General features: G+C 38.7%; 3 protein-coding genes across 4 annotated transcripts; all 3 read left to right on the top strand.

Moving 5' to 3' along the window:
* The first annotated feature begins 1813 nt into the window (after window positions 1–1813).
* Window positions 1814–8140, top strand: LOC145469909 (uncharacterized). The gene is made up of 7 exons (XM_081453726.1): window positions 1814–1887; window positions 2952–3232; window positions 4167–4419; window positions 4831–5119; window positions 6669–6781; window positions 6895–7078; window positions 7570–8140. The coding sequence occupies exons 2-7, from the start codon at window positions 2952–2954 to the stop codon at window positions 7617–7619; spliced, it is 1170 nt and encodes a 389-aa protein (XP_081309852.1). The 5' UTR covers window positions 1814–1887; the 3' UTR covers window positions 7620–8140.
* A 2743-nt stretch (window positions 8141–10883) lies between these two features.
* Window positions 10884–25529, top strand: LOC145479535 (uncharacterized). Of its 2 annotated transcripts, XM_081457922.1 has the most exons (9): window positions 10884–11217; window positions 12191–12471; window positions 14645–14897; window positions 15129–15447; window positions 16567–16679; window positions 17207–17390; window positions 23694–23806; window positions 24070–24253; window positions 24696–25529. In XM_081457922.1, exons 2-9 carry the CDS (start codon window positions 12191–12193, stop codon window positions 24743–24745), a joined length of 1497 nt encoding a protein of 498 aa, XP_081314048.1. In that variant the 5' UTR covers window positions 10884–11217; the 3' UTR covers window positions 24746–25529. The 2 variants fall into 2 exon arrangements, with proteins under 2 accessions (XP_081314048.1, XP_081314049.1); XM_081457923.1 differs by lacking the exons at window positions 23694–23806; window positions 24070–24253; window positions 24696–25529 and adding an exon at window positions 17927–19375.
* On the top strand, window positions 20755–22740 carry LOC145479545 (uncharacterized). The gene is made up of 3 exons (XM_081457938.1): window positions 20755–20867; window positions 21493–21773; window positions 22016–22740. Exons 2-3 carry the CDS (start codon window positions 21493–21495, stop codon window positions 22455–22457), a joined length of 723 nt encoding a protein of 240 aa, XP_081314064.1. The 5' UTR covers window positions 20755–20867; the 3' UTR covers window positions 22458–22740.
* Window positions 25530–26682: the final 1153 nt, after the last annotated feature.

Raw genomic sequence — 26682 nt, forward strand, 5'->3', positions numbered from 1 at the left:
ATTATTTTAAGAAACATGTTTTAACGTTTCAATTTTGTGAAATCTCGGAAAATTTCGAAAAAAAAGCCCATCGATCAACCAAGAATTACGAAGGGAGGGGGATTTAATGCAACATTGAGCATTTTAACAGGGCAGTAGTAGAGAAAGAAGGAATGGCCCATGAAAATTAAACTCGCTAAAAGAAAAACTATGAAGCGCATTGCAAAAACTTGTGTCATTTTTAGACGACTGAGCAAAAAATAATCCACCAATATGTTCTTTTTGACGAAATAAAAGAAAATTGGAATTTTCGGTTCTTTCGCCGGATTCACCATATCTACAGGCACTGGCTCTTAATGAGTTTGAAAAGCGTATGTTTGTCACCTATATACCTATATCCATATACCCAGTTACCACCTAACTCCTAAACAAAGAGTGACCTTTAAAAAGTATCAGTGGGAGACGTAGAAGACATTTAAACCTAAAGGATACTCGCCAATATAAAATTTTTGAATTACCTTTTTTGTTATTATCATACAGATATCTTAGCAACAGTGTTAAAATAAACATTGTAAAATAATGGAAATAAACTTTGTTTATTAATTAATTCGCTGTCTTATTTATGGTAACCTCGCTATCCCATCAGCACTCCAAATTAACGACTAGATGGGGTTGACTCCAAGATTTATGGTGGATTAATTAGCTTGGGATATTTTATAGAGAAATGAAGAATTTTAGAAAAGTTTTGTTTTCACTTCATTTCTGTAAGAGGTACTTCTAAAAAACTAAGCAATCTATCACTGCAGCTTTCCCCTCACTTGATTCACAATAAGAAGCCAAGTATTAATTTAGTTAAAACTACACGACTCAAAAAGTTAGCGGTAACCGATTTTCTTGAATAAGGTGGAGTTTAATTCGAATGTCAAATCCCACAACATAGCGAAATAAATATTTACGTCATGGGAGAGAGCGATTTGTGATTCTCCGTCACAATTATTACGAGCACTCCTTCCTGTGTTTCAGTTTCTGTCAAAACCAAAACACCTGATCAAAAGCGTTTTCTATATCGATGAAACGATGTAAAAATATCCATTCCAGCATCGTAATGGTGGTATTGTTCGTACTGCTAAACTGGAATGTGAACAAAGTCATTAAACAATCGCAGCCAGAGATAGTATTCCCAGATCTGACTGGGCCGTCGTAAGAACAAAGGTTTATAAATCAAAATCAATCAAATCAATCGTTAAAACTATTTTCCCTTCTCCCGTGCGAGGTCAAAGAACGAAAAGAAAAAAATCATCTTTTTTTATTTGAAACGGGGACCGTGCAAGAGGGCTATGTTGGCAGCGGAAAATCGAAGCTGGTATAACTAGATGGCTTTCATTGAAGGGAAGTCCAAAAGGTTTGAGTCAAAAGTAAGAGTGGAATTTTTGCTACAAAACCGACAAAGATGAAAAGATTTCTGAGCATCGTTTTAAAATTAACGTCTTCCAGAATCCCTTGACAAACTAGATAAATCTATTTAAATTTCACGAAACCGAAAGATTGTAAGCTAGAATTACATATAACACTTTTCCAAAGAAAGCATTCTATTTTTGTCAAAACCTAGAGATGAAGAAAATTGTTTATTACTTCACCAGACTTTCGTTCTTTGAATGCTCTCAGTTTTGTGTCTTTTTATATAATAGTTAAGAATTCTATTTTATTTTGAACTAGTAGTTCTGGTATTGGATTGATATACCGGAAGATGTCATATCTCTTTTTCGTGGATATCTATGGGGGCAGCACCATTTCACTTTTCATGTTTTTCAGTTTTCAGTCAGCTTCTATTGCAAGTAAGTTTATGAGACTTTATATTCAGTTGGTCACGAGAATTAACCAAAGAAGCTAACTGGCCTCGAGTTTACGGTAAGTTTTCCAAACTACCTAGCTTTTTTCGTTCCGATACATGATCCACTAGTTCGCCAGCCAAGGTTTCAAAGTTGGCAGCCTTTTTTAAATCGAAGAGAATTATCAATGTTCATTTGTCATCCAGATGTAGAGAAAATGTTTTGTGAGGGTTACTTATCTTGTCTATGAATATCTGCCAAATTTTGACAATAACTAGGCTCAGTGCTCGACTAAATTAATCTTAATCTCGACATACCACTCCTTCCGTGAAATACTGGATTTTGTAAATTCAGAAGGAATCCACCAGAAGTTCGAATAAGAAGTCACTCGGGACACTTTGCACCAAGATTATTTATATCGTGTTGCAAACTTCTTTGCGAAAAGCGACTGTTTTAAATATCTTCTCAAAATAAATCATTTCTAACAACACCAAATGTCGAAAAAAAAATTGAAGTTTATGTGAAACACTTGAAAATACTGGTGAGATGAAGCTGATGATGAAATTGTACCTGTTTGCACAATTTCTCTAAACTTTGAAATTTAGTTTCTCGAGTTACCATGGGTAATTGCTTTTAGTGTCATTTCAGGCAACTATTTTTATCGTTATTTAGCTTTTAGAAAATTCAAAAAGGACAGTACTATACTCACAATTATTCTGGTACAAGGTTTTTCTCCACAAAAAACTGAAATTGCTTGATTTCTTATGGGGTTTCGCTTAATCTGTGTTAGCTTTTTCCCGCCTTCAATATCCACGAATTCATCATGTCATTCAGCATTAATGTTTGTTTCGAATTTGAAGGGGGACTGCGCTTTTGTGGTATATTCATTTCATTGACAAACAGTTGTATGTAGCTTTAAGAAATATAGCAAAGAAGGCACTCCGAAGTCCCTGTCAGAAGCTAGGCAGAATACTTTTGTATTATGGTTTTACTTTCAAAGCTATATATTCTATAAAAGAACTGATTTACACTAATGTAACTCTCACTTGATTGGGTGGCTTTGCTCTATTCGACGGTTATAAAAAAAAAACACTTGTAAATAGAGAATTTCGATTCAAGATTTTATCCCCATTTTGGTTTCAGATGATTGCAGACTCGCTTCGAAGGTTTGCCCAAGAGAATTTTAGCGACAAGTACTTACCAGTCCTCCACGGCGAAACAGAAAATGTCAAGCCTTTGGCACTGGTAGTCAAACAACGTCGGTCGATATGGAAGCGTCCTTTTGCAAAATTGGAAATGGTAATTCTTGCAGGACTTGAGAGATATTTAGAGAGCGGCGCGGAGGAAGCATTCCTTGACTCTGTTAAATCTAAAATCACAAAAGAAGAGTTCTTAAAGACACAAAAAGTTGGCATGGGCTCCAGGTATGTATTAAGCTTGTAATTTTGAAATTATAACCATCTTCTTGGGCAAATCTTGTGTAAGCCGTTAAACAAGATCCATATTACATTACTTATCCGAATCAAAGTTATACATCCCTTGGACTGGTTCTGAGCTTACGACACTACTATTTGAGCAATAAAAAATGTTTGTCTTTTATCTCAACGTCAGCGAGAAAAGCAAAGGAACATACATTACATAATTAGCCATTTAAACTGGAGTAAGCTCTAGCTATACTAGTGTAATATGCCATAGTTGAAAAAATAACTTTACAGAGAGACTGCACTCACTCAACGAGAGCGACTTTCAATCTGCGCTCAATATTTTAGAAATTTGCCGATTTCCATTGTGTCCTTCTCGTAGTATTTTTCTCCATACGTGCTGCATAATAATTTACGGGTAAAAATAACAAAATAACGGCCTTCAGTGCCAACTGCGTCGACACATAATTTCCCTACTTTAACTGCTAAAAAAATGCTCCAAACACACCACAACTACATATTATGGATTGTGACTTCCAAATAGAGCTAACTGGAATGTAAAGATTGCATCCTGTAGCTGAGGAAGTAGAAGTGTTGTTTACAGAACTTCTCAAACTCATTAATAATTCATTGTGTTTAAACAAAGGAAATCAAGACCGTGATGGTGTCTGCATTTCAGATCTTAATTATCATAGATTTTTACGATTTTATTTGTCCGTTTTCTCCTTAGTTTTAGTTTCGATTGAGAACTCATCAAACACTCAAGAAAATGTTCGACTACATTCCAAACACCTTGCAAGTTCGTTAAAAACGCTTGCGCATCATATTTCCAGCCCTCTTCTCAGTGTTTGGAAATGCAGTCAAACACAGTCTTTCGTGTTTGATATATTACGTAATTTATCGACCAACGCCCAGTTCTTGTTTTTCTTAAACCCAGTTCTCATGAGCTCCGGGTAGAGATAGGAGGACATGTGACCGAGGGAACGTTCAAATCAAGTGATGAGCAGGGAGTCCTGCAGCTTGGCAATTTAAGTCAGAACTACATTTCAGACCCAGATCTCCGCGCTGTACTGGCTAATGCTGACCTGGATGCCAACAAAATGAAGGATTTTGAAGATCAAGAGCTACTTCTTGCAACGTCTGTGATTTACAGCGACAAATTTGTACTCATAGGGAAAAGAATGCGTCAGGTATCAATTTTGTATAACATATATTGTGTGACGAAGTGTAATATTGTAGCCGACAGCAAATTTTGCTCCACTTTTTTCTAATATAAGATCTCATACCTTCTTTAAATTGTGTTTGCCTCTTCATTTTAGAATTTAGAATGTGATTTGCCAACTGAATCCGAGTTTTTGTCCAAATAATATCTTTGAATGCTCTTTGGCCGTATTTGCATCTTCCACGAAGCATTATCGCAACGCATTATCCGCAGTAGACTACACAGTGAACGGGGCCTTTATGGGGGATTGACTTTCTAACCCAACATCCACTTTTGCTTGGCGGTAGCCCTGCCATGACCGATATATTTCGATACCATATGGGCCCGCAAAAATGTGATCATCAATGTCACAAGCCCTTTTCACTTGCTTGCATTTTAGGTGGAGATGCCGCCGTTTGTCCAAATTCTTATGCCACATCTGAAAGCGCATTTCAAGGGGACGTACATTCCCCCAGAAGTGGCATCAAGGACTGTACGGGCGCCATTTCTCTTCAAGTGCTGCCGCGTTGGCTACAATAAAGAAGTCAATCGACTGGAAATCCGCAAAGGAGAGTACGTGGGTAAGACTGTTACAGCGGAGTTGGACCACGCAACCAAAATGCAAGATGCTGAGTATGGCGACTCACTGCCAGTAGAGATATATATGGATGAAGATGGTGATTTGTCAGGTCAGAGTAACAGATGTATAATTGCCATAGAAACGTGGATGTACAGCTCTTTCGTGTTTCTTTCTATTTAAAACGATATGAAATCAAGGATCATTTATAGAGTAATTTTCCTAAACCTCATGGTAAAGTTTTTGAGGATATGTTCGGACGTAGGCTAAGCCAGAGCGTCCTTGCTGCTGTGAGACAATCAGTTTGTTTTTTATCTAAGGGCTTGCTCTTTACATATAAAACGTGAACAAAACGCAGTCGGCTGAAACTCGTCACAACCAGGATTCATAACCTTCTTAGTGGCTTCTTACGTTGCTGAACTCGAACATGATACCACCAAAAACAACTAGATATAAGTTTGTATAACAATGTTGTTAGGTTGTAAGTCCCATTTCTTTGTTCTTTCTCTCGCGTTTCTTTGTCGAACTCGTTGCTAATGGGAAAAGAGCATGAAGGGTAATGAGATTCCATCCAAGTTAAGAAATTCCAGGATGGTCTAGAAATAGTCAATCCTGTAAAAAACAATTACCCACGTGGACAACCCGAGCGTCTTACCGGTATTTTCATCCTCCACAAAAACATTTACACATCGCAGTTGATATCATTTTTCGTGAAAGAAAATGTGCCATGAGTGAAAATAACTTGAGGCGGATTGCCGTGGGAATGGGGCCCATATGGGGGATTATCTTCCTCAATCTTCATCCTCTCCCAGATATGTCCAGTCCAGGACTGAACGCTGATGAGATTCAAATTCCTTATGATGGGTATCACAAAGTGTCCTCAATGATAAAAAGTCACCAAAACACACACAGTTTTGTCAAATATGAAGTAATATGAAAATGTCAAATAAACCTGCCAAATGCGATCGAGGTACTAATAGATCGTTTTCACATCATCACTTTCTAAGATCCAAAACTAAAGAGCCACCAAAGTTTTTATCCTCATCAGGCATAAGAGGCGGTATATTTATATCTGTTTACAATTAATTTTACAGCTCAATAACGTTCTTCGTTTGGAATCCAGAGCATTTTGAATTTCGGGTTTATGGAGGGTCGTGACACAAGGCTACGATCGAGTTCGTCGAAAAACATATACTTATCTTATGATTTTGAGCCTTTTTAGAAGTGCTTCTGGAAATGCTTGTTTGATCAGTACTGATAATCAGTCGCCTAGATAGCCAAAGTAAGTTCCAGATGTTTACACTATTTTCCGGCCGCCATATTGGTGTACCACGGAGGTACACCAACATGGCGTTTTCATACTGGGCTCTGTAAATATCTGCGAAACATTTCGACGAATATCTGAAGTTTGGGGAAACGCGCAGGCCTAAAACTTGGAGAAGTGACTCATTTACTTATCTTCTATAACATCATAATTTCATAGCTTTGTCCAATGGATGGTTTACGATTTATTTTTTATTGCGTCACAGTGAAAACGATCTATTAAACAATGCTTACGTTCAATCCTGGACATAAGTGTCCTCTCTTGCAAATGTTCAGTGCTTTTAATGAAGACATCTAGGCACTGTTAGTGGTCTAAGTGTTATTATCTTGTTAACTAGATTCTTTGACAGCCGAAGATATTGTTAAACTGGACATCATTAAGAAAGAGGTGCTGCTTGCGGAAAGGACTTTAGAACGACGTAAAGCGCGAGTGAACAAATATCTACAATGGGTAAGTGAAGTTGGAAGATCTTAAAAGATTGTGGAGTGCTTGTTTTGTAATGGAAATTTTAAAATCATTCATCAAGCCACACATGTTTAAAATAAAGTCATCTCTTTCAACAGTTTGAACGGGTATTGACCACAGACCAAAAGGAGCTGTTTCTTGATGAGCTATTGACTGCAGAAGACTGCAAATTTCTAAAAAGCATCGCCCTTCCTTTCTCCAAGAATTCTCCCAAGCTTGATCTGTCATCTTTCACAAAGGAAGACATTCATGGATATGGAATTGTCTTTAAAGTGCTAAGTGGTATGAACTTGAACTCTATCTACCCTAGTCTGATCCACCCTATATGTTTCTTTTTAGGTTTGATGTCGCCATGAAACTCCAATAAACTAGTATTAATTTGACGCTTCCTCTGTTGAGTCAGTGGAGAGTTTCATTCATTGAATCCAGAGTGAAGATAAGTCCTTCCTTGCGCGCTCCAATGACACGGCGGTGAGGGGGGGGGGAGGGGGAGGGGGTGTTTAAAAGGGGAAGTTTTATGGGTCTTTAGTACTATTATTATTATTCGGCCATCATGTGTATTGGTTCCCCCTGTCCCTCCCCTCCTCATTCGTGACTGCCTCATGACAGGTTACAGCTTCTCCACTACTGATCCTTTGTCTTCCCTTCCAGGGTTTTTAAGCCGGCACAGAATGGAAGGGTAGCTTGCTAAAGATCACTAGTGATGGCTTCAAAGCCAGATTTTGACTTGGCACTATTTAAAAGTCTTTTTTTGTGTGAATTTGTCCCAACAGAGTTACCAGATGAACAATGGAAGGAACTAGAGACGACTTTGGAGGAGTGAAAAACGCTGGTTACAGACATAGCCAATTCAAAATGTCACGTCATATTTGAAGGATAAAGTTATCTTAATTAATACTCCTTCCTCCTTTACTTTTTGGTCGCTCAATGAAATATTTTAATTGTCGTCAAAGCTTTCATTACAGTATCAGGGCGGTAGGAATAATTTCACATGCGTCAATATATCAAGCAGCAATTAGTAATAGTAATTGGACCGAGTAGAGTACAATTCAGGGAGTAATTTTGGAATTACAAATATCTATTGACGAGCGAATCACGTGGGTATCCAATTACACGTATCCAATTACAAAAAGTTCAAATTGGATACCTGTAATTGGACACCCACATGATCGCGCGCCGATTACGTGACAAATAATCGCGATCGAGAATTTTGTTACAGATACGATTATAGCTCTTTAAAGTTTCCAAAAAAATGGTGTGAAGTAGTAAATGTGCATTAGCAGTTAAATAAAGTTATCATTTTACTTATTTATTTATTGTCACTGATTGTACTTTTTTAAAATAAGATCGCTGCCCCAATTGTATGTTTGAGACAAGAGAAATCTCGGTCGAATGATAAATAATATGAAAGTTATGATTAAAATGCGGGGCAAAAATGTTGAAGGCAAGAATGTTGAGGGTAAAGAAATGAAGAAATAAAATTCTTGCCAAGATCCTTTGGGGCTAAGCAGTTCTTCTCGAGAAATGTTTTTCAATAGAAAAATTTGAATTTTAAACCGATAGTGCAAAACAGCTCAGTGACATTTTGAATACCTCGATTATCGTGTCGCAACATTTCCCTGACTCGGATCGACGCATACTCTCACCCAGTAATGGTGCGAAAAAATTCTCTTTTTTAGAACAATTAAGATCGTCCAACTTCATCGCATGACTTCTCAGCAAAATAGAAAATCCTGTGTAGTTGTCTATCTGGAGGCGTGGTGGCGTCCTGGTTAGTTCGCTCGTCTCCGATTACAGCGGTCCCAGTTCGAGCCCTGGGGATATTGTATTGTTTTCTCGGGCAAGACACTTGACTCTCACAGTGCCTCTCTCCACCCAGGTGTATAAATTGGTAACGGCGAACTTAATGCTGGGGTTAACCCTGCGATGCACTAGCATCCCGTATAAGGCGGAGTAGCAATACTCCTAGTCACTTCATGCTACAGAAACCGGAGATAAGCGCCGGCCTGGTGCGCCACTTGACTCGTATGCAGACTTAACCTTTCCTTTTACCTTGTAGTTGGCGATCGAAAGCGCGGCAATTGAGCGAGAAGGTCTTACCTTTTTTTTTTTTATTTTTTTTTTTTATTATTATTATTATTATTAATTATCTATTTTTTACAGCACGCATACTTACATTATTAATTACAAAAAACTACGTATAAAACTACAACAATACAGCTACTTACGCTAATTACAACTTGCTCTAATTACAATGCTTGACGAAAACAACAGTATTATTTAAACCGCTTACGTTACACTACTTTTTAATCGCGAACAATTACTACAAACTTTTACTACGGTTACTAGAACTAGTGAAAACTGCAAAAAAAAAAAAAATGACAAGAAAGCGACAATTTACAGTATATTTAGCTATATTTACAGTTTAACTTGCACCTTTGCTCTGCTAGTTTCTATTTCTATTTTGTTTTTAAGGATAGCCAAGAAAGCGTCTAAGAAATAATCTTCCTCATTTTTTGAAGCGGTGTAAATATAATGTTTTGCAATTATTGTACAGAGGTTTAAACCGAGACACAGAGGCACGGTGTCTGTGATGCCGTAAAGTATTTGTGCTTCAGAGAGCGTGATTACAGTATTGTTTTTTCTGTACCACCAATCAGTAAACTCTGTCCAAAACAGCTGGACTTTGGGGCAAGTTACGAAGAGATGTGTAATTGTTTGCTTTTCAGCACATAAATGACAGCGGTCGTGCTCTTTAATACCGAATTTATGTAATGCAGCATTGGTGGGTAAAATATGGTGTACAATCTTGAACTGAAACATCGAGAGTTGAATATCTTTAGTGGCCTTGAAAGGCATCATGTACGTTTGATGAATTTGCTGGTCGTTCAAATTAGCTCTTTTCAGTCTTTTTTCGGCGGTGGCAGAAACGAACTTCTTTTCAACAAGGTAGTTAGTAGCAAGTTTGCAAGAGAGCTTCTCAAGGGGAATTCTATCCATGTTTGTAGGTTCCTTGGAAAGCGGCTGTAATTTGCCTTTCAAAGTTTTAATCCAGTTAGATGGAATTGCTTGGCATAAACCGTAATAGGTTAGAAAGTTAGTTTTAAGGGCAAAGTGAGAGCAGAAATCTCGGTAAGATGTAAATGTGTCACCATTGAAGATATCTCTAATTTTTTCTACACCCGCTTCATGCCATTCTTTGTAGTACACTGAGTAGTTACCAATCCTGATGAATCTATTGTTCCAAAGAATTTCATCAAGTATGCGCGAAAGCGCGGCAATTGAGCGAGAAGGTCTTACCGCGGTCAAAATCCCATGCACTGAGATGTTTTTATTTGAGGGAACTGCTGATTTCATTCATGATGATAGTGAACGAGGATATACATAAGCATGTGGTTGCTGAGTGTCAGAAGTGTAAATAGATCTTCATTTCTATCAAGAATAAACGAGTTTATTTTGCTTTAAAAATTTTCCGCAAGAACACACCCAAACATTGACAAGTTCTCAAAAACATTTTGGAGACTCTTTTCGGTAGCGTTATCTTTAACTGAAGATAGCCTTACCTTTGAGTTCGATCATCGCGAGACTTGATTTAAAGGTGGCGGGAGGCGCGCAGATATATAGAACACGGAACGTCGCAAATCGTGATCTAAGATAGGCTTAAAGATGGGCTGCTACGCACAATATCCCTTTCCTACCCTTCCCCCAAGAATAGTACTTTACGTTATGTCGATGTTAAAATTCTGATGTTTTCTGGCACGTTATTCTTTTTTTAAACTTCTTTAAACAATATCATGTAATTTATTAAGATTTGCATGTCTTTGACGTGTGACGTTCTTGTATTTTGCTGCAAATCCAAGAATGACAATTGTACATATTCTATTTTTTATTTCAGGAGCAGATGGTCACATAGTAAAATAACTTTTTGATCCGCGATCGTAACATTACTAAAATTGCAATCATAGTCTCAAAAAATAGATAATTGCTGCGCAAGTTAAAGTTTGCAAGTTAAGCTTTAACTCCGATTGTTTTAATATACTCACAGTCCAAGAATGTGTATTTTTGGTTTCGTAAAGGGCACTATCATTGATGTCATGGAGCGAAAAACAAAACTCCCTTTTCTCTTGAATGCTGACAAAAGCGGATTTCTAAGGCTTTGTATTTAAACGTCATGGTCGAAGTCTATTTCAGTCTCGTCCAAGCGAGCTGGTTTTTCTTTTCTTTCCTTCAACTAGCATGCGTCATTTCAAAAATGAAAGATCTCGTATACCGGATGTGGGAACAGGAATATATTTCTAGAGCTAGGAAACGGTTCGCTTCATTACGTTGGTAAGCAAGGAGTGAATTAGTTGTCTAACCTTATCTTGAGTAAACCTGTCAAAGGAAGTTCAACTCAAGCAGTTCTTTGCCCCAATTTCACGGTATGATTTCTTACACAATCTCTTGGTGTTCTTAACCATCCTACTGCATCAGACATGTAGATAATGTTACGAAAGCGGGTTTTTTTTGACAATACACCTAGAGTTACCATCGAGGGGCGATCTCGACTTGATAACCAAGAAAGCCCCGAAAGATGTTTTTTTATTTCAATTTCCAGTGCAATATAGGGCTAAATATTTCATTACATTTCATTAAATTCTGAAAACCAAACATGCGCCGGAACTTTGGAATTCGCTTGTAGGCTTTTTGCCACCATTGAAACGTTATATGTTTTCATTTTGGATGGACAAAGGAATTTTAAGGCTTCCGTCATAAAATACCAAATGTAGTTTGTTGTTCTTGCGTGATGTGACTTATTTTAGAAGTATTTTAGAAGTATTTTAGCAATTAGCTCAACTATAGCGATACGAATGTACAAGGCCTCATATACTGCAACTAGTTTCAGCACGCATGCTGCGTGGTTGGTCGGGAAAAGAGCATAAATTTTCAAAATTATCTCTGTCCTCCACTGTACCTTGTACCCTGTACTGCTGGGGTATAACATTACATCTTTTTTAAATAAATGAACAAGTTGTGTATGAGATCTACAAACATCGGGAAACATTTACAAAACAGAAAAGACTTCCTTGGTTTTATCAAAACACGAGCAAAGGTTTACGTTTGGGAGAACGAGAATCGCTGTGGGAACACAGGCGAGCGTTTTTACAGCATTACCCATTTAATTACCATTGGCGCCGTTTCTATGGGCGGGACGTGGAGGCACTCATTAAATTCTAGGGTCTCAGTACAACAAAATAATCACGACAACTTTGTTACGAATTGAAATAAATATTAATGACTTTAATATAACCAACTTTGCAAGCAATAAATTAAATAGCACAGTCTTTTTAAGTTAAAATGGTCTGTGTTGAATGTTAGATTCAAGATTATTTAGCGATTTGCATTTCGTTTCAGATGATTGAAGAGGCGATTAGAAAGTTTGCCCAGGAGAATTTCAGTCATAAATACTTTCCAGTCCTCCTAGGCGAGAGTGATAAAATACAACCCTTGGCATTGGTGGTCAAGAAACACCGTTCAATATTCAAAAAACCCTTTGCAAAATCAGAAATTGTAATCCTTGCCGGATTCGACAAATATGTCGAGAACGGTGCACAGAAGGCAGTTTGTGAATCCATATCATCGAAGACACAAGATGAAACGCTGTCAACGAAACAGAAGATTGACATGGGTTCCAGGTATCCATTAGGAACTCTTTATTAAAATAGGCTATGACAATATATAGGCAGGTAGGTAGGTAGGTAGGTAGGTAGGTAGGTAGGTAGGTAGGTAGGTAGGTAAAGTCTGCATACGAGCCAAGTGGCCCACCAGGCAGGAGCTCATCCCGGTTTTTGTAACACGAAACGACTAGGAGTAATTTCTACTCCCCCCTGGATGGGATGCTAGTCCATCGCAGGGTTACCCCCAGCATTAAGTTCGGCGGTGGTACGCATATATACACCTGGGTGGAGAGAGGCACTGTGAGTAAAGCGTCTTGCCCAATAACACAACACAATGTCCCCGACAAGGACCACTCGATCTGAAGTCGAGCGCACTAACCATGAGGTCACTGCGCCTCCCACAATATATAGGGGAGTATTAACAATTTACATAGATGATATTGCATGCCCGCGCGTGGATACGAATTTTATCTTCGAGTGTTCAACTCGATATCTCACGAGTGAGCGCAGCGAACTAGAGAGATATTGAGTTGAACACGAGAAGATAAAAATTCGTATCCACAAGCGGGCATGTAATATTCTGTTTATTATATAAATATACTAATGACGACTTTTTTGACGATTTTCCGAAGATTTCTGACCACTTTTCACGTAGGGGCCATACCACCCCCGTAGTGTTTCATGAAGGTTATATTTGCTTGGTTAATATATTTCTGAACCAAGTTTGGCAGATGAGCTTTCTTTGTTCTCCAGTTTATTTTAATTTGGAAGTTGTGACAAAATGTCAGATTATGATGTCACCAAAACGTCCTATAATTTTTTGTAAAATCTGATGAAAAGATTATGTCATTGGAAAGGCCTTGACTTGAGGAGTAAAATGCCGGAAACCGTTTTTTGCTATGATGATTATTTTTCGAGATATGGTAAGTTAAATATTTTTTTGTTGTCCCCCCCCCCGGAATTTGCTTAACCATACTGTCCTTCTTAAGTCAGTCTCTCTGGTTTATTTTTTTCAGTTTTATTCTATGAAGGCTAATAATCTAGAAAAATAGAAAGCTTGATGTTGTCAAAAATCATATGGTTTTAGAAGTTTGATTTTCGGCTTTGTTAGGATGGTATTAACAGTTAAAAAACGGGTGACGTCACAGGTTATGACGTAACAAAACTAATTTTAACGCAATAACACTAGAGGGATAATTTTTTAGTCATCTGGCACCTCACATGTGCAACATAGCTGCATTTGCTGGAACAAAATTACGGCTCCAATTTGGGGATTTTTCTCAAGGGGGGGACCCCATATTTTGCAGAGTTATTTTTCATATTTAAAAATGCCATATTTCATTTAACTTTTGTGATATGGACAAAATTTTTTCAGGTTTCAACTCCCCTTGATGTGCTCTTTCGAACACATTGTAAAGAATATGCATATTAAAAACTTCAAAAGTGGCAAAAAACATGACGTCATCACTGTGACGTCACAACTTTAACATTTACTGACATTTTTCACGTAAATATAATTGGCGATAGGTCTCCTGCTCATCTGCCAAGTTTGGTGCAGAAAGAGTCAATACTTTTCAAGTAATGCGAAATAATTTGAAATACCCAAGAACTGATGAAACATTTGGGGGGTGGTTTGGCCCCTACGTGTTTCGAAGCTTTCCGGAGATTTTCCAAAATTGTTCCGAAGGCCAGACGTACGCTTGCGAACATGTTCCGAACATTTGCGAACATTTCCCGAAGACTGTCGAAGACGACCGAAGAATATCCGAAGATGTTTCGATCAATACATCAACAAATTTAAGTGTAGTTAAAGGGACAAAAGAAAAATGTTATCAAAAAGGAATGGTATCTTCACAGTGTGGAGGATAAAAATAGTATCTTCACTGCGCGCGATGAAAATATGATTTTTTAGTAAAAGGAAAAATCCTGGTATTTCACTGGTGTTTATATAATAAAAAAATGGTAATTTCTGTCCTCACTGGACATTAGTGATATCGTCAATCCTGAACGGGATTCGAACCCATGACCTCTGCGATACCGATGCAGCGCACCGGGCGAATCGTAGAGCTGAGGAGAACTGGACTGGTACATTTTAACCCCCCTTCTCCTTCCTCTCGGAAAAAGAAAGGAATGCGAGATTCGAATCGTATCATTAAAGTTCAAGTGCACATTCTTGTTTTTTCGAGCCCAGGAGCGACGAGTTTGACATTGCACTGGCCGGATATGCAGGAGGAAATATCAAGTTGGATGATGAGAAGGGAGTCCTGGCACTCGGAAACTTGAGCCAAAAATACATCGACGATCCGGATCTTCGTGGGATACTTGCAAATGCAGAGCTGGATGCCAGCAAAATGAAGTCTTTTGCAGAAAGTGATAAATTGCTTCTCATTACTGCTGTTATTTACAGCGAAAAGTTTGAACTGAAAGGGGAAAGAATGCATCAGGTAAACATCCAATTTTATCTCCGTTTATAGGGTACTATCTTGAATGGGAAAAGGATGGAATTATTTTCTCTTGAGAAATTTCAATCCGATCATCTGAAGTTGATGCCGTTAAACAATGTCGTCCCATCAAAGCCAACTTTATTTCCAAATTCCAAGGAAAAAAGACTTCCGTCCATCCAAAAGCGGTAGAGATTTTAAAAGAAAAGGTGTTTTCATTTATTTGATCTACAGACTGAAGAAGCCATGGAAGTGGGAAATCTTCCACAGTATTTGCAGTTTCTCAACCTAAACAAGACCGCAGCTATGAGGATTCATGCTAAGCACACGTACATTCCTCCAGATGCAGCGGCAAGGAACACAGAAGCACCCTTTCTCTTCAAGTGCTGCCGTGTGGATTACAATAAAGAAACTAATCGACTGGAAATCTGCAAAGGAGAGTATGTCGGGAAAGTTGTAACTCATTACAGAGAAGTGGATGCCCCATTCAGTGAGGAGGACGCCGAGTATGACGACACTCTGGTAGAAACTACAGATCAGACAGATTTACCAGGTAAATGTAACAGATACGTACGTAGAAACATGAAATAGTGATATTTACTGAAACGTCCTCCTCCAATCGATATATGTTTGTAGAAAGGTTGGCTCTATCGTTAATGTCGCGTAACACACACAAAAAGAAATTCTTTGAGCCATAATCTCTAATTATCAGAGTCGTTTCCATGAAAAGAAAAACCACCACTAGTTCTTTTATCCATCTGGATGGCTGTGACGGATCAGTCGCAGTTATTACTTATAAGTTTTCGGCAATATCTCGGGTACCAGTTCAAATCTCAGCAAATTTTTCAGCTATCAGTTAATTTTATAGATCTTATATCTCGTCCATCAGCTCGAAAACGAGCCTTTTTGCAGCAAATGGTTTTCCTATTGAATCGTGGACAAATGAATAACGTGATAAAAGAAATGGTCTTCCAAACTTCGTTTTGCATTTTTCTTTGTGGATGCTTTCGCTGATGCTTGATAAGGATATTAATGATACTTTCCTTGCCCTTTGCATTTGGCCTCAAAGGTCAATATGGTTACTGAAGCATGCGTAAACTCACAGCCCCGCAGTGGTACAAGGGAAGGCTGTCGATAGAACCCCTCCCCTAATTTTCGTTGAAACAAGACATATCTAAATTGTTTTGCATTTACGTGAGTATAACATATTTTTGTTGGTATACACATGACGTCATTAAGCTATCTTGAATCCTCATTATTGTATTTCACTGTGTTCTCAGAACGTCAGAAAATTTAATGAAGAATTTATATTAAGCAATGTATTTCATTTTTATGGCAACGCAACTTAAGCAAGCGAAATAAACAAGTAAACAAAGAAACAAAAAAGAACAACTGAAAAACGAAGACTTCTGTCAAAAATGACGAGATTTGACTTGATGTGCGTGTCAAAACTCGGTTGCTATGGCAATGCCAATTAACCCAGAACAATAGTTGACATGCCTAAAACTTGTCAGACAATGAATGAACAGCTACTGAAAGTCTCAGCATGACAGGGTAAATCTTCTTTTCAGGGTTCAGAAAAAAACCCTCTAGGAGGGAGGGGGCTGTCCAACTACCCATCGCCCGTACGAGGGTCAAGATACTGTAAGTTTTCTATTCTTTAAACAACCAGACTGTCTCACAGCCAAAGATATAGAGAAACTGGACAATATAACTAAAGTAGTGCTGTTAACAGAGAAGACCACAGCACAGCGTAAAGCTCGCGTGAGCAAGTATCTACAATGGGTAAGTTTCATGCAACTAATCAGTGCCTTCTCCTGTTAGTGGCCCAAACAGCAGTCAGTTTGGGTTTTCTAGAATAGTTCGTTCTGTCTTTTGGTTGGTGTGTCTTTATTTTTCTGACTGCATGTTTGTTTGTGTGTCTGGTTGTCAGTCGCTGCGTGGACGAGTAGTTAGTCTAGTTAGGGTGTTGTCCCTGAAATGCGGAGATTGCGTTAGACTCCAGTTCGGTCCTTTAGTGGGTCGATCGGTCTGTTTATCAATCAGTATTTTGATCTGTCTGTCTAACTGTCGATCCGCCATTTGTTTGTTTGTCTGTCTTTCGTCTATCTTCTGATCTGTGCTCGAAACAGTGCAATCACAATTACCCGTTATTTTCATGCATGTCCGTAACGTAATGATTCTCCCTTGGCTATCTCTAATGTGCTAATCGATCTGGCTTTCATATGAATTGTTTCTCAGTAATCATTAGTTATACTGGCATTCAATTTCTTTCCATAAAGATTTATAGACGAGTAATTTTTTTTCCACAGTTTGAAGAAGCACTGATGACTAACAATAAATTCTTGGACCTTGACGAGCCAATGACATTGAAAGATTGTGCTTTCCTGGGAAGTGTCTACCTTCCTTGCGAAGAGGGTTCAACTGAGGTGGATCTGACATCTCTCTCAATAGCAGAAATTCAAGATTTTGCAATTGTCTTTAAAGTGCTTGATGGTAAGAACATATATAATATCTCTTCCGCTGTTACGCAATCCCTTACATTCTATGCCTCCCTTGTGATCATGCGCGCATCCACTATATTCACTATATTGGGTATATGCTCGTCATAACATTAACAAACTATCTCGACTCGCGACGACAACGGAAAATTCACTAATTATCTATACAAAGGGTTTACTGAGCAGTAGACTGGCTGTGTGAGCCTGGAAACTTGAGTCAAGACTGCTAACTTTTCAAACAGTTTATTTTTTCAGTGTCACGCTGTCTAGTACATGCATGCAGTTTTAAGATCCGATAGTAACAGACGAATTGGATGACTCTAAGTTATCACGAGATTCGTAGTTTAAATATAAATTCATTTTCCAATAGGCTTGATTATCAGCGTCGTCCTCACGGTTGCTTAATTGAACTCCCTGTTTCTACTTCTTCATCGTCTGACTAGCTTGTGATATTTTAGGAAAAAATTAGCTCCTGTCCCGGTTCCAGGGAACTCTAAAGAGTTACTCATGTTTTTCAACTGTATCCAACAGAGTTACCTGATGAACAGTGGAGCGAAATGGAGACGTTGGCAGCCTGCCCCGATTAAAGGAAATGTGGCCTAACTCATAGAACTAATTCAGTTTTTTTTTTAGATTCTTTGTCAATGAACGACGTACAATTGTATTATCCTTGTCGATACTCTTAAAGTAACAAGGAGGAAGACTAAACTGATTTTCAATATAAGCATGCATATCTGAACTTGAATTTCCGAAATGTAATGATATTTCAAAAGTACAGTGTAAAGACAAAATTGCTGGTTGTTAAAAGAATCCTGAAAGTGCCGATCAAAATAAAGATGGTTTCACTTTAATTAAAAGATCCCGGCAAGTTTCTCGAGAGGTAAAGGGGATCTGCACTTTATGGGCACGGGTCGTCTCTAGTTGAGCTGTCCTCTGTGATCTTTAGCAAATTAACACGCTGGGCACCGGCGGGTCAAATGACTGTGGAGGATCAAACATCTTTGTAGAACGCTGTCCCAAACACTTTTACGCCACTTCTATAACTGATTAGCAAAGCATTTGATATTACTATTAAGATATTCAACCTTGGAGAATCAACGCCTGAACAGGAGCTTCATTGGTGGGCCTAGGCAAGGCCAGTCGACAAACCCAAACCAGCGACCAGCGATGACCAGCGATGAAAGCTCTCGTTCCACGGAAAAAGACAAACAATTAGACTTGAGAGAAATGTTCGTAATTATACTTTTGAACTTGCTTAATTGATATCCACTTGAATTTACGCCCAACACTGTTTACATTAGCCATATTGGTGAGGGATTTTTGGTTTGGGGCGAGTGGTGCACTGCAGCTGGTTGATCGTCCCCACGTTCGATCGACATAGTCGCGTGACCCGTGTAAAAGAGATTCGCACAAAGTTTCAGAATTGAAGTCCACCGTGAAAATCAATCGACGAGTATTGTTTCGTTGCGCTTATGTTACAACTTGCGATTTCCACGGCTTTATTGAATCTTTTTTCTGAAACCATCTCCACGAGAATCTTACCGTTGTACGGGCCAGGTAACTACGACGATCAATGAGGAAAACCACTTCAAATAAGAAGACCAGAGTCGCTCGGCTGGTCCTCCTCGTTGATATATTGGGCAGAAAAATGTTTTTCTGGCCAATCAGCGGGAAGGAATTCAAACTCTTCTGAAACTGGCTCGGTAGGGGTAAGTGCCCAGGGGCTCTCGCACTTTTTATGTAAAACTTCGCCCGAAAAACCTTTTGCCCGAAAATATCGCATCGTCTCAACTAGCTGCCCCAGGGTCTCCGAAAATGTCTACCGAGTTACCCCCTAAATCCTGAACAACTAGTGATCTTTAAAAATTAGCAGTGGTACACGGAAAAGGCATTTTAAGCTAAACGACACCCGCTAATTTGACTCTTTGTTTTATTGACTAACTAACTTTACAAAATGATGGAAACAGACTATTAATACAACTGTCCATTCAGATCTTGGAAAACTACCTTTCGCGGTGATTTTACTTCTAGTTCAGTGCGTGCAAACAATACTACCAGAACGAGGCTGGGGTGGATATTTTAACAACGTTTCATTAATTTAGAATGTGCTTTATTATGTACATTTGACAGAAACTGAAAAACAGGAAAGAGTGCTCATAATTGTGACAGAAAATAAGAAATCCGCTCTCATCCATGACGTGAATATTTATTTGACCTTTTTGTGGCCAAGCTCCACCTTTATATTCAAGAATAAAATAGGTTGCCGTTTAACTGTTGTTTAGTTCTTAGTACCAAACCTTGCGGTTTTAACCAAATGAATACATAACTTCTTATTGTCAACATTTATCAAGCGAAGAGAAGTGTGCAGTGATAGATGGTTTAGTTTCATAAACGTACCTCTTACACAAATGAATTGAAGACAAACCTTTTCTAAATTAAATTCTTCCTTTCACTAAAATACCACTCCAAGCTAATCCACCATAAATCTTGGAGTCACTGCCATCTAGTGGCTAATCCAGACCTGCCGCTGGGATGGTGAGTTCTTATTCCTCTTTCATTCTGTTGTTTATATAACAAGATAAAACCTCAAAGATAGCGCCATTGCATTTAGTCTGGGGTACACGGTCCCTATTTTTCCTTGTATCTTTTTCTTATGTATCTTTTATCCACTTTGTTGTAACCTTATTGTATCAATTAAAAGATATGTTGGCCCTGGCTGACCAACGCGCCCATGCCTCATAACTTTTGAGTATGTTCCGTTGTGCGCGTAGTGAAGACAAAATCAGGTTCATCAAAAATTCGTATTTTGTTTTAGATTCGAAACAGGGAAAACCTGGGAGCCAACGGTCGGCAGCGGAAGATCGAAACTAAATGTCTTTCAGTGAACGGAAGCCAATACTTGAATCAAACATAATAAAGACATTTTGCTACATAACTGACAAAGATGAAACGATTTGGCGATCGCTTTAAAGATAAACGTCGTCCAGAATCCCCCTAACCTAACAAACCTTGTTTTTGTCCTAAATAAATATTTTTACAATAACTGCAAAAATTCTCGCGCGCTCATTGGCTAGCTTTCATTGTCAATAAACGGACGCACAGGCGCATGAATTTATAGTCTATGCAATGTTGACGCGACGAGCGAGAGCGGACAAGTCGACAATTTGTTATTGTAAAAAACAAACGCTCTGTTTTTGTTAAAAATTAGCGGGGAAGAACATTGTTTATTTATTCACCAGACTTCCGTTGCTTCAACGCGCTCAGTTTTGCTTTCATGTTATCTGATGACGAGTTTCTATTTTCATGGTTAAGAATTCTATTTTATTATTGTTTTTACTATACCGGAAGTTGTCAGTTTTTTTATTATGTCATGGATATCTATGGTCTTCAGTATGATTTCAGTTTTCATTCGTCAATCTACAAGGTTTATGGTACTATACGTTCAAGCAGCTAAGCCAGCCGGGAGTTCACGGTACGTTTTCCAAACTACCTAGCTTTTTCTCATTCTATATATCGACTGAGAAGGCAGCCAATGGTTTATAGTTGCCAGCCTTTAGGCAGTTCGCCTGACACAAGGAGAATTACCGATGTTCATTTGCCACCTATAGATGTAGAGCAAAATGTTTTGTGAGAGTTCTTGTCTATGAATATCTGCCACATTTGGACAATAATTAGGTTCAGTGCTTGACTAAATGAATCGTGATCTCGACACACCACTCCGTCCGTGAAATACTGGGTTTCGTAAATTGATTCGTCTTAGCTTTTGGCCTACTTATATCCACGAACTTAGTTCTTTCAGTATTAATATCTGTTGTGAAGTAGTGAAGAAAAGGGACTGAGCTTTCGTGACACATTACATTCATTGTAGTCTATAGATCTAAGAACTACACCAAAAACCGCACCGAGTTACTCACTGTCAAACGCTGGGCAGGACTACGTTTGCTTTTCGATTTTACTCCAAAGCTATTCTATCAACAGGCCGTGCTGAATTCACACAGATGTAACTGTCACGTTCATGCGGTGACTTTCCTCTGTTATCTCTATTATACTGTTATAATAGGAATTCCAGATAATGTTTATCCCCGTTTTGTTTTCAGATGATTGCAAACTCACTTCGAAGATTTGCCCAGGAGAATTTTAGCGACAAGTACTTACCAGTCCTCCACGGTGAAACAGAAAATGTCAAGCCTTTGGCACTGGTAGTCAAACAACGTCGGTCGATATGGAAGCGTCCGTTTGCAAAATTGGAAATGGTAATTCTTGCAGGACTTGAGAGATATGTGGAGAGCGGCGAAGAAGAAGCATTCCTTGAATCCGTTAGGTCCAAAATCACAAAAGAAGAGTTCTTAAAGACACAAAAAGTTGGCATGGGGTCAAGGTATGCATTAAGTGGCAATTAAATTCAAATCCATCTTTTATTTGCTACACTTCTTATCCGAATAAGTCATTCATGGCTTGGACTACTGTTCAAGCTTTATATTATGGTGGTTAACCTCCAAATAGTTATACTGAACCAGAATGTACACATTGCATCCTCTAGCTGAGAAAGTTGAAGTGTTGTTCACAGAACGTAATATATCGACTAACGCACGTCATAGTTCTTGTTTTCCTTAAACCTAGTTCTCATGAGCTCCGCGTAGAGATAGGAGGACATGTAACCGAGGGAACGTTCAAATCAAGTGATGAGCAGGGAGTCCTGAAGCTTGGCAACTTAAGTCAGGACTACATTTCAGACCCAGATCTCCGCACTGTACTGGCTAATGCAGAACTGGATGCCAAAAGAATGAAGGATTTTGAGGATCAAGAGCTACTTCTTGCAACGTCTGTGATTTACAGCGATAAATTTGTGCTTAGAGGGAAAAGAAAGCGTCAGGTATTAATTTTGTCCAACATATGTTGTGTTTCGAATTCTAAAAATTGTATTAGCAAAGTTGCTCTTCTGGTTTGTATTTTTTGGGTTCCCATACCTCCTTTAAATACTTTGTTTGTATCTTCATTTTTGGCGCGGTGCAAAAATCAGACTGCAGTTTGGATTGTTTTCGTCCAAGCAATGTTTCATTAGCTTCTTTGGCAGAGAGAGCCATTGGTATAAGGATATGAGAGTGCCAATAAATGTGCCCTTTAAAAAAGCTTATCTTACTCTCGTGGACAGCCCTTATTTTCATTCTCCATGAAAGCATCTTCAAAACGTACCTCTAAAAACTGTATCTGCGGAAGAACTGGGTACCAAGTCTAAAAATAACTTGACAGTGACTACATTGGAAATAAGGATTGACTCTCTAAACCCTTCATCTTCTCTTACATTGCAGCAAAACTACCATTATTGTAACAAGCGCTTTTCACTCGCTTGCATTATAGGTTGAGATGCCGCCGTTTGTCCAGATACTACTACCACATCTGAAAGCGCATTGTAAGGGGACGTACATTCCCCCAGAAGTGGCATCAAGAACTGTACGGGCGCCATTTCTCTTCAAGTGCTGCCGCGTTGGCTACAATAAAGAAGTCAATCGACTGGAAATCCGCAAAGGAGAGTACGTGGGTAAGACTGTTACAGCGGATTTGGACCACCCAACCAAAATGCAAGATTCTGAGTGCGGCGACTCACTGCCAGTAGAGATATATACGGATGAAGATGGCGATTTGTCAGGTCAGAATAACAAATGTATAATTGCCATAGAAACTTAGATTAAAGAACTGCCTTCTGACTTTAATGACAGTTTTTTCTCATTTCCTCAATAAAATAATGGGCTCAGTAAACTTCTGAGGGTTATTTCTTTTTGAACGTTTTGATAGAGTAAGCTAAGAGCGAAGGCAATTGCTTTGTAGGCTTTACAGGTATTTTCATCTTCCTCAAAAATAGCTAGCATTACCTCTGTTCTTGCTCTCGCGTTACTTTGTCGAACTCGTTGCTAATGGGAAGAGAGCATGAAGAGTAATCAGATCACAACCCAGATAAGAAACTCCAGGATGGGCTAGAAATAGTCAATCCTGTAAAAAACAAGTGCCCGCGTGGACAACCCGAGCGTCTCTACTGGTATTTTCATCCTCCACAAAAATATTTACACGTCGCAACTGGTAACATTTTCGTGAAAGGAAAGGGTGCCATGTGTAAAAATAACTTGAAACAGATTGCCTTGGGATTTTTATTGAGACTAGGACCTATATGGAGGATTATTTCTCTTATCGTTCATCCTCTCTTGCAAATGTTCATTGCTTTTTAGGAAAAAATAGTAGGGATTGTTATGGTGATTTATGTCTAATGTTGTTTTTCACAAGTGTTTTTTATCTTATTGACTAGATTCTTTGACAGCCGAAGATATTGTTAAACTGGACATTATCAAAAAAGAAGTGCTGCTTGCGGAAAGGACTTTAGAACGACGTAAAGCGCGAGTTAACAAATATCTACAATGGGTAAGTGAAGTTGGAAGATGTTAGAGGGTTTCATGACATAAAATCCATGCATTATAACAAAGAAAACACACATCGCTAACTACATTCTACAAAGTAATTGTTCACCAATTAAACGGCCCGACACTAGATTTCCTAGATGATTATCTTATGAATAGTTTTCAAGAACTACATTAGGAGGCATTTGGTTATTTTTCTGTGTTGTAAGGCAAGCAAATTATTCTTCAAGCTTTTATATGCTAAAAAGAAGACATCTTTTTCAACAGTTTGAACGGGTATTGACCACAGACCAAAAGGAGCTGTTGCTTGATGAGCCATTGACTTCAGAAGACTGCAACTTTCTAAAAAGCATCGCCCTTCCTTTCTCTAAGAATTCTACCAAGCTTGATCTGTCATCTTTCACGAAGGAAGACATTCAGGGATATGGAATTGTCTTTAAAGTGCTAAGTGGTATGAATTTGATCTCTGTCTAGCCTAGTCTTATCCACCACATATGTTTCTGTTTATTTTGGTTCGATGCCCCCATGCATTCAAAAGGGTTATTCACCTCAGTAAACAAGCAATAATCGGTTAAGAGTTCTATGCATTCAGTCCAGTGTGAAGATAAGTTCTTTCTTGTTTCAACAGCGGAGCGGGGAGTGGGGAAATTTTGGGCCTTTAGTACAAACGTTTTTCGGCAACAATTGACATTTGTGCCGCGCTGTCCCATTTGCAACTAGCTTACGACATGTTACAGTTTCTCCACACTTATTCCTTTATTGCCATCCAGGGGTTCTCAAGGGGAAAATGAAAGGTTGGCTTGTTCAAACCAATAGTGGTGGCTTCAAAACTAGATTTGGCCGTGGCATTGTTAGGAGAAAATGACTTGCAGATCACTGTTTTGTCCCAACAGAGTTACCAGATGAGCAATGGAGTGAACTGGAGACGACTTTGGATGAGTAAACTGAACAAGCTGGCTACAGACAGAACCATTCCAAATGTGGTGTTTAAAGGATAACGTTTTCTTAATTAATGCCCTCCTTACTTCTTTGTTACTTAATGAAATTCGATTGCAATAATTGTGACCCAAGGGTCGTTAAAAATGTCGTTAGATTATCAAGGTATTAGGAATAATTTCACAAGCAGCAATATATATCAAGCTGCAATTATAGGTCTTTAAAACTCCGAAAAAGTTGTAAAGAAGAGGTGCATTCGCGGTTAAATAAAGGTATTCTCTTACCGATTTATATATTGTTATTGATTTTCCATACTTTATTAAGCGGACCAGAGAAATCCGGTCGAGTAGAATCAAGAGTTATGATGCATATTTATGCTCTTATATCGAGCCGACCCCTAGTGCAAAACAGCTCAATGACATTTTTAATAGCTTTTTAATCGAGTCACAATGCCCTCGTCAACGAAGGGTGAGAGGCAGTTAGGGTGTGAAAATTGCATCCCCGACTTTTGCACATGGGAGGGCCTCCGGGAGGAGGGGGCTGGATAATCCAACGAAAATGAAGAGCGACTGGGACCCACACTCTCCCCTACCCATTCACGGCTGATTGTGTGGAATCTCCAAGTGTACAGGAGGAAAACAGCGTTTATTTCGTGTACATAGCGTCCTATTGTAAAATTACATTACCTCCCAGAGCACACGGTCTCGATCTTCAAGATACTGAAGCAGTCACGCTCGCGTCATGCGCTACGGACACGCGTTACATATTCTATAATCGCAGTTTGAATTATTATCTAGTTTTAATTTCTGTTGTTAATGCTTTTTTTTTCGGCACGTAATTCTTTCTCTTTATTTCGCTTTCTTCCGAAACCAAAATAGCTGACGGAGATACAAGCATGTGATTCATAACTCTTGGACGAGGTCAGAAATAGCAATTGCACGTATTCTAGTCTTCATCGCAGGCGCAAGAAATGATGATACAATTTCTCCTAGTCCGTTATCGTGACATTGCTAAAATTATGTACATATTAAAAAAAAAAAACCGAAGCTGCGCGAACTGGACGTTACCTTCCGCCTTACCCTGGTCGACGACCTTCGGCTATATATCATCTGCTCTTGGTTTAAGATATACTGAAAAAATAATAATAGCAATAAGCCAAAATGCATAGCAAGTATAAGAACTTTTTGGTTTCGTAATGGACACACACATGTCACGGCAGTGGAAACAGACAACACTACTTTTTCCCTTAACTATCAAACCTTGACGTATTGACACAAGCATTCGAGGTAGTTTTCGATTGCTAGGAATTTTTATCTAAATACGGCGGCGAATGCCTTTTACAGTCTAGTCCCAACGAGCTGGATTTTAATGATGACGTCCTTACCTAGCAAACGTCATTTCAAGAAACCGAAAGAAGCACCGATAGCGGATGTACCAAGAATATTCTTGGAGAAGACACGACGACTCGCTTCGTTTCCTTGCTAAGCAAGAGGTGCCTTTAGTTGACTGAACTTATCTTGAGTTAATTGGTTAAAGCAAGGTCAACCCAAGCAACACGTCGTGCGCGAATTTACGGTATGACAATTCCATGGTTTTCCTAGCTATCTTCCTGTTATACATGTATTTAATTATAATGTAGCAGGCTTTTTATTGAGTTGTCAGTGCAGAGAGCTTAGAGCTCAATCACAATAGTTTGAGTTATTACGTACAGTTATTTCAAGGAAACCTGGAAACAGAAGTTTCTATAAAGATAGGAAAAGACTAAAGAGATAACAATTAACCATAAAAGAGCAAGGATGAATACGATTCATTCGAAGCTAAAACAACCAACTGTACCTTGAAACATTTCGGCTAAACTTTTCAAGAAGCGCAAAACCGTGACACTGAGCTCCTTTAAGATTTGTCTTCCTCTCATGGTGCTCATCAGATGGAGATTTAACCTGC

The sequence above is a fragment of the Orbicella franksi genome, chromosome 2 (genome assembly GCF_964199315.1).
Source record: "Orbicella franksi chromosome 2, jaOrbFran1.1, whole genome shotgun sequence".
NCBI classification, from domain to species: Eukaryota; Metazoa; Cnidaria; class Anthozoa; order Scleractinia; family Merulinidae; genus Orbicella; species Orbicella franksi.